The 8,350-nt window shown below is 38.8% G+C and overlaps 1 protein-coding gene across 1 annotated transcript; it reads left to right on the top strand.

Moving 5' to 3' along the window:
• The first annotated feature begins 2,948 nt into the window (after positions 1-2,948).
• On the top strand, positions 2,949-5,367 carry tmem53 (transmembrane protein 53). Its single transcript, XM_063884902.1, has 3 exons — positions 2,949-3,219; positions 3,410-3,513; positions 3,940-5,367. Exons 1-3 carry the CDS (start codon positions 3,165-3,167, stop codon positions 4,639-4,641), a joined length of 861 nt encoding a protein of 286 aa, XP_063740972.1. The 5' UTR covers positions 2,949-3,164; the 3' UTR covers positions 4,642-5,367.
• Positions 5,368-8,350: the final 2,983 nt, after the last annotated feature.

Here is an 8,350-nt window from a genome sequence, read left to right as displayed (position 1 = left end):
TGTGTTTCTTTGCTCCTCACAGGTTCCAGAACGGTCGCCTGCGTCCATATAGTTTGGGTCTGGGTCGTCGTATTAAGCAGAAGCTGTGGGAGCGACTGGACCGTCCGATGTTCACAGAGACAGTGGATGAAGACGGTCTGGTTCATGTGGACGTGTCCTATGGTGCTGGAGTCCAGCCTCCGCTCTACAATGTGGATGTTTCGGGTGAACCAAAGCCCGAACATCCACCAGCAAAAAGGGCTAAACACTAAGACACACTCACATAAGCTGCATGTTTAAATAATACTCTGCTTTGAGTTTATTTTAGTCGTTGTTTTAAGTTTTAAGTATGCAGTTAAGTTCAAGTTTGATATGTTTAGAGTTAAGTGTTAGATTTTTAGTGCTAAGCATAAGTATTTAGTATTAAGTGTAAGTGTTTAGTATTAGTATTAAGTGTGTTTAGTTTTAAGTAATAAGTATAAGTACGAGTATCATGTGTTAAGTGTAAGTGTTTAGTTTTAGTATTTAGTAATAAGTATAAAGTATTAAGTGTTACGTATTTAGTAATAAGTATAAAGTATTAACTGTTAAGTGTAAGTGTTTCGTTTTAAGTATTTGTTTGAGTTAAGATTCCTTTCGTTGATCTTGAATGTATCCCACCACTAATGATGTGTCTTCCTCTGAATCAGTTCATGCTCCTCTGGGAACAGTCTTCTCAATCCAGCTTCAGCCTCAACAGCAACCTACACCACCTGCCAGAACACCTGCTCCACCCTCCAGCCTCCACCTGTTACTTCTACCATCCACTTAAGACAAAACACCAGCCTTGAGCTACAGCCTGTGAGATTACAAACTCCTCTCCAGCTACAGCCGCTGTCACTCTGCTGCCTCCATCCTCTACCAGCAGCTTCACCAACAAACTGCTGCCTCACTCTCCACCTGCAGCCTCCGTCAGCAACCTGCACTTGCGTCTACATCTATCACAGACAACTGCTGTCCAAAACCTCCATCCACAGCCTCTGTCAGCAACTTGCAGCCATCTCCTCCACCTGCGGGTTCTGACGAACAGCTGACGTCTTAACCTGCATCTACAGCCTCTGCCAGTGCACTTGTGCCTACACCTCTGGAAGTGAACTACTGTCCAAAACCTCCGTCCACAGCCTCTGTCAGCAACCTGCAGCTGCAGCCTCCACCTGCAGATTCTGACAGATCGCTGCTGCTAAACCTCCACCTACAGCCTCTATCAGGAAACCTTCACAGATGTTATCCTACCACCATGTGGAGACCTCAGTGGAACAGCAAGGACCAGAGAAACACACGCAGCTAGTCTTTCAGTTAATATGCAAAAATACTTCTGTGTTATTAAAGCTGGGTTTCTGTTTACAGTCTGTTCACTTCTTCTTCTCACAGGTGTTTCCATACGCTGTGTGAAAGACTGAGCACACACTCCTCAGCAAGAACCTGACTGACTGTGATGATTCCTTCATGAAACAGAAAGAGCTCCACTTCCTCCCACTTGTAGGTACAGTATTGCAGTATGAGATATACAGTAAGTAATGGGATTTTTAATGGATATTTGGTCATGAATGCTATTTTAATGCAATACCTTTTCTTTGTGTTTTCTTTAGGCCTTTTTGGACTTCCAGATCCAGAGATGCTTCCTCCTCCTGCCCATCCTGCACATTCAACCCCCTCTCCTGCTCATCGTCAGAACTTAAAATGTCCCTCCCATCTCAGCAACCACCACAAGTTTCTCTGCAAGCAGATTCATTGAAGTCCAAAGATTGCAGAGGCCAGAGACTTCAGTGCCTTTCCTTTCCAACAACGCCCCCTAAAATGACGCCGAATGTGTTCTTTTACTGTGAACTTGAAACCTCTGCACAATTATTGTCTACAATAATCTGATCATGTGCCTTTCACTTTCTAACAAGCCATTTTATCAGCTGTTATAAATGTTAGTAAGTCCTTAATAAAGGAATTTGAGTTCTTTAATTTCTATCTCTTGTTAATACTAACTTTAAATAATATTTTTATGATCAGTTTGTGTAGAGAAGAGTGCTCTCCTGGCAGTGGAGTTTTGTGTTTTTTCTTTTTTAAATCACTATTGAAATGTAACAAACTAGATATTTCAAATTCCCTATAACTCCTAAGTGATTTGGTATGACACTTTTTTGAAATAGTAACAAATTATTTTGTTTGCTAGTGAATATATTGAAACAACTGATCACCTTTCCTTCCATCATATGCACTGAAGATTTAGGGCTGGATGTACATGACTTGCTTTTCCTAAAGAGTCATGATTTGCCAAATCTGTCTCCAAAGGACATTATTTTTGGACTAGCTAAATCCAAACTTTGGAGTAAGTAATTTTTTTTATCAAGCCCTTCAGTTAATGGGAAAAAATACAAGCAAATTAGTGATCATATAAAATAATTAGATTTACATAAAAATCCTTATGTTATTGTATTGTCAGTTTTGGCTATTTATTCCCAGAGTTGGAAAGTAAATAAGTGCATTTACTGAAGTATTGTACTTAATTAATTTTTCGACATATTTACTTTACTATTTAGTATTTTTGTTTAATACTACTGCTCTTTAATGCTACTTTATACTCTGCTGAATTTCAGAGGCAAGTAGTACTTTTTACTCCAGTACATTAATGTTAACACTTACAGTTCTTAATGACTTTGTACATATAAAAACAAATGGTGAGCTGAGCAGCTCTGTAATCTACACAGAATTTCTCTAAATTTGGTCCACATTGACAAACTTCAACACTTAAACGTGAATGGATGAAACAGGATAATATAATAACCGTAATAATATAATACTATGAGAAGATCGTTGCTGCATAACAAGTGCTTTTACTTTAGATATTTGCAGCACATTTAGTTGACAATATCTGTAAACTACTCTATCTGAAAGCCATGTTGTTTTGAAACGTGTACAGAGGTGGCGGTATAGCAATGTGAGCTGAATGCAATCCACCCTTTACAACACGAAGAAGAAATAGGGCCGTATGATGTGACAGTCCAGCAGGAACCTGTCTACAGTGTGTCTATTTTATAACAAGCTGTCTGTGATCATTGTATCGCTCTGTAGCTAGTTTATCATCCTTTTTACAATAGCCAAATGAACCGTCCGTTAACGTCAGAGAACATTAGTTGATACTCTCTCATACAGAAATGGCAGACGATGAAATAGACTACAATATCGTGTTTCCAGATGCGGGGACATCGGGTGAGCATCATTTCATTGTACTGTACGTTCATGCCTCAGTTAGCTTAGCGTACAAGCTAACATTTGTCTTACAAGGGAGGCGTGAAGAATCTATTCAAGTCTTGCTGTTAGCTTAGCTTGATAACTTCCTTTAGCTCTGCTAGCTGTGGTAGCTTTTTCGTGATTTTTATCGTCCTTTTTTCTATTTCAGAGAGACACTGGCAGGGGACAAAGGAGCCAGTTGTGATCCTGTTGGGCTGGGCTGGCTGCAAAGACAAACACCTTTCCAAATACAGCTCCATCTACAATGAACAGGTGAAAACTAAATACGATGATACCAAATCAGCGGTGGAAGAAGTACTCGGATCTTGTACTTAAGTAAAAGTAGAAATACCAGAGTGTAGAAGTACTCTGTTACAAGTAAAATTCCTGATTTCAAAAGGTTACTCAAGTAAAAGTAGAAATACCAAAAGTTATTGATGTAGTAATGTGTTAATAAAGCTGGTAAATGTAGGACATGTTTTGATTACTTTGTATACTGCAGGGCAGCTTGTGAATTTACTTTAGGTATTACATAAATGTAGTAATTACACAATTTGAGTTAATCTACTTTGTTACTTTACACCACTGTACCAAATGAATTTGAGTATTGTTTTTGTAAATTGAGAAACATTGTGGTATTGTAGAAGCAGTACAAACTCAAATATATATATTATTTCTTTCTTTGTTTTGTTTTTTCAGGGATGTGTCACCATCCGCTACACGGCCCCCCTGAAGACGGTCTTCATCTCAGAGTCGTTTGGCTACAAGGAGCTGAGCAGCACGGCCCTCAAGTTGCTGGAGATCCTCTATGATTATGAGGTGGAAAACAGTCCTATTTTCTTTCACATATTCAGTAACGGTGGCTTCATGCTGTACCGTTACATCATAGATTTGTTGAACAATGATAAACAGTTCAGTTCATTGCGTGTGATTGGGGCCTTAGTGGACAGTGCCCCAGGTAGTGGGAATGTTCGCGGGGCCCTGCGTGCACTGGGGGCCACCCTTGGGCCCAAAATAACTCCCGTTTTAAGGTATGTCCTCTTAGCCCTTTTTGCAGTGACTGTTTTTCTTTTGCGAGTCGTGCTGTATCCGTTGACCAAGTACATCCACAAGAACCACTACGACGCAGTGCAGGAGAGTCCGCCGGTCTGGCCTCATTTCTACCTGTACTCCAAAGCCGACCAGGTTATCCGGCACAAGGACATCCAGGTGTTTGTGGAGACCCTGAAGCAGAAAGGGGTCCCTGTGGACAGTTTTGATTTTGTTTCCAGTCCCCATGTCGGTCATTTGCGGGAATTTCCAGAGCAGTATGCACTTAAGTGCCGTGAATTCCTGGTTTCTTGCATGAAGGACTTGGAGGGGACTGACAAACAGAAGAGACAGAGGATTCCGGATCAATAAAACTCGGGAGAGAAGATTTTGCTAACCCTCTGTTATTCACATAACTTGGTTTTTCAAAGTGGTCTGAAAAATCAGTTTAATTAAGGCAGGAGGTTTTTGCAGAACGGCTTGAATTTGACCAGAAAATCTTGCTGATATTTTCCGTCTTCAGGCACATAATGGTAAAATCCCACTGATGTGGTCTAGGTACACTAATCCATGTCTAGAAAAAACGTCAGCTGTATGAATCACAATATTAATAACTGTGTGGGAAATGTTTGCAACATTCATAACACATATGTAAAATAACAATACAAGCAATTTCTTTACACTGGAATTGTAAATCCCTTAGGATGATTTAAATGGTATTTAATATTGCCGTGAAATGTGATGCATTGTATATTAGAAGTAGTGTGTCTAAAACTGAGGCTGGGTATTGGATACTAATAGTTAGTATCTTCTATTTATAACATTTACAATGTGTTTATGGTTGTAATCCAACAAGTGTCATTGAAATAAGATCACAAGGGCGCTATGATTAAGGCAACAGTAAGAAATTAATGTTTTTTTATTTCAAATAAAAAAGTCTAATTTGTTGCCTTAATCAGCAAATGCCTTTTGTCCAGCAATTGTAGAATACCCAGCTCTAAGGAAACGGTGATTGACAATGAATGTATATGTTCAGCACAGCTACTGTGTTCTTAATTAACAGATGTGCCTTCAATAAACTAGAATGCTCATAGAAAAGTTTCTCAGCCTATTTATTCATTATCGTCCCAAATCCTGATTTCAATCAGGTTGTCAGTTTCAATGGATTCTGTGGAAAATAAAGATGTTGAGTGTTACTGCATTTGCAGCAGATGTACATTTTGTTAACATTTTTACTAAATTAAAGACCCGCAGGTGTATCATAAAAAATACTGCTTTTAGATATGGGATATTGTGAGGGGGGAAATGGTTGGCACTTGCTAATCATTATGCCTGGTTTTCATTAACCACTGAGCTAGCAGCGTCTGAGCTTCCAGATGTGGTGTCAATCACAGTAAAACAAACATTCATGATAAAAGTTAAACCTTTCTTTAATTTTTGTTTGTCTCTTTGTCAGCATGATAACTGGATCATTTTTTTGAAAACTTGGAGGAAGGGTTTAACATGGGTGAAGGAAGAGACCATTACATTTTGCAGTGTGTCTGAATAACGGGTGGATATATTTAATGGATTATATTTCACTCAATTTAACATTTCAGATTGGAAATTTGTTTTGAATTATTCAGCAAACTAGTTCCCGACTGGTTAAGATCATCTGAACGTCATAAACCACAAATTGGAAACAAAAATGTATCTATGTTATTGTACATTACGACTTAAAACCCATGACATTTCTAATACAGAAGTATGGATTCCCAATTGGGGAAATAGGACCATGCAAGGAAATAATGAATGCACCGTTTGCCATGCCGTAAGTCTGCGCTCTCCAAAGGTCAATCTAGTTCCAGCTCTCTCATTTGCTTGTATATGAACCTATGTTTGTAGTTGAAGTAAATGCGTGTGTCCACATGCTATAGTGTAACTCTGGCCTTTAACATCTTAAGCGATGCTATCGGTTATTAGGGCTGTTTCATTTGAACATAAGTTGAACTCTTTGCTGATGACCAGAAGGAATCACTTTGTGCATAGGATCACTCGAGGGCTCACTAAGGGCAACATGTTCAAGACGAGGTGTTTTTGTGACCTCATAACCCGAGGCCGATCAAATCCAGCCATTTCGCCTCCACTCGTCAGGAGACATCAGGGACTGTTTGAAGAGCGCAGCTCTGAATTGGTCCAGCAGGGATGGTTATTGAATGTCTACGACATGTCAGATTTGACATTTGGAAGAGCGAGGGGTTGGCATTTGTCTCTGCGCCAGGCCTGGTCCTGGCACTTCATGTATCATGTAGAGCTGCTCAGAGGAAAGGGAGACAGAGGAAAGTTTACATATCGGCACAGACAGATGAACATCGCTTACTGGAGTGCATATGAGACGGGCTGCTCAATGATGGAGCAAGGCCTCAGTGGTCGAACTTGTTCACTTTGAAAGGTTCTGCACAAAAGCTGTTATCTTTGGAAACTTGTCAGAGTATGACTTTGCAAAATTAGAGATTACATGTTTTGATTGAGAAAAACAGGATCGCATTTACGGTAGACACTGCTGTAACAAGCAGTCAGGTTCATTACTTTTGTGGCAAAAATAATAGATAAATACTACACTGAAAAAACTATTCAAACTATATCCAAAAATTGGTAAAGGACACAACATATGAATGAAAAATAACTTCACTTTTAGTGTACTTAACAACATCATTTAACAGCAGATATTCCTTGTGAGGCAAGTCGTGCCTTTATAACATACATATCTATTATATCTAGATATATACATATAATTATATAAACTGCACTTAATGTGGTGCACATTTCCTTTATTGGAATGACCAAATTCTGTAGAATGCCAAATTCTACTGTGCATCGATTGTTCATCAAAAAACGCAAAAAGTTAACACATGATATAATACTAAACTTGAAGGCAACTAAACTTAAGTTTAGTGATTTAGTCTTTTGACAATTGGTGACATATGGGTGAAAATGTTAGCAAACAGTTACTTATTTGCAAAGCCAGCAGTTACAGAGCAACCTCAAATTTTTTGGAGTCTTGTTGTGTCTGCCTGATGAATGCAAGTCAAATATTGTTAATAAAATTAAACACACTAAAGCATCAATTATAACCCAAAATAAAAAAAAACATTATTTTGGAACGGGTCATTATTTTACTGTGCTACTAAAAATATCTTGATGCTAGTATCTTTATGCTTTTACTTGAGTAAACTCTTGGATACATGTCTTTGGTGATATTGCTGATTTAACTTATTTAAAGACCTCAAAAAGACCCACATTGCAAAATGAGGTATAATTTACAACAAAATACCCATACAATTTACTACCATATCCAAGCAGCTATCGTATTACACATACAATGATTCATCAAATCTATTAACCCAATTTGTAGCCACCTGACAGTTATACCTCACACTGATATTTGGCAAATATACAAATATCTGAATGACATTTTAACAATGCAGTGACATTGATATTTCTGAAGAGGGCAGCATTGACTCACAGTTCCCATCATGCAACATGTGACTGAGGCCTCAGCTGAGCATGGAGACCGTATGATCAGCAGTGGGTGTTTTATTCGGGGCTCCTGAGGGATGAAGGCTGTGAATCGTTACCTTAAGACGCTGTTCTGTGCAGGATTGCTCTGCTTTAAATAAGAGAAACTAAAGATTTTACTGGTGTATTTTTGCAGCAAGAAATAATATCTTCATATTCTTATTAATGTGATTGGCAACATTACTTCCTTAAAATCCAACTTTTATGCATTTTTTTCTGATGTTTTCGTAGATACACGAGAGATTTAAGCGTTGTTTCAAAGGTAATAGAGGAGGAATGGATGGGAAAATGTGGCAAGCAAAAGAGAATAGCTCGAGGATGAATGGATGGGAAGGAAACGTCATAACCAACCCCCTTCTCTCTCAAAAATGCACTGAGAGAAGAAATTACCCCATGGAAGTTAATGAAGTCTCACAAGTTGATGAGGGGAAAATTGCAGCGAAGAGGGGTCAGCGCTTTCTCTTTAGCCTTTCCCTCTTCTGCAGAAAAAGGCTGCGGTCAAGATCCATACTTTTAGAGGACG

Source organism: Eleginops maclovinus, chromosome 6, assembly GCF_036324505.1.
Source record: "Eleginops maclovinus isolate JMC-PN-2008 ecotype Puerto Natales chromosome 6, JC_Emac_rtc_rv5, whole genome shotgun sequence".
NCBI classification, from domain to species: domain Eukaryota; kingdom Metazoa; phylum Chordata; class Actinopteri; order Perciformes; family Eleginopidae; genus Eleginops; species Eleginops maclovinus.
The sequence above is the reverse complement of the archived record's forward strand: the minus strand, read 5'-3'. Positions and strand labels throughout refer to the sequence as shown.

Coding starts and splice junctions, on each gene's coding strand:
- tmem53 (XM_063884902.1), top strand. CDS start 3,165: ATGGCAGACGATGAAATAGACTACAATATCGTGTTTCCAGATGCGGGG. Junction 3,220..3,409: donor TCCAGATGCGGGGACATCGG/GTGAGCATCATT, acceptor TTTCTATTTCAG/AGAGACACTGGCAGGGGACA. Junction 3,514..3,939: donor GCTCCATCTACAATGAACAG/GTGAAAACTAAA, acceptor TTGTTTTTTCAG/GGATGTGTCACCATCCGCTA.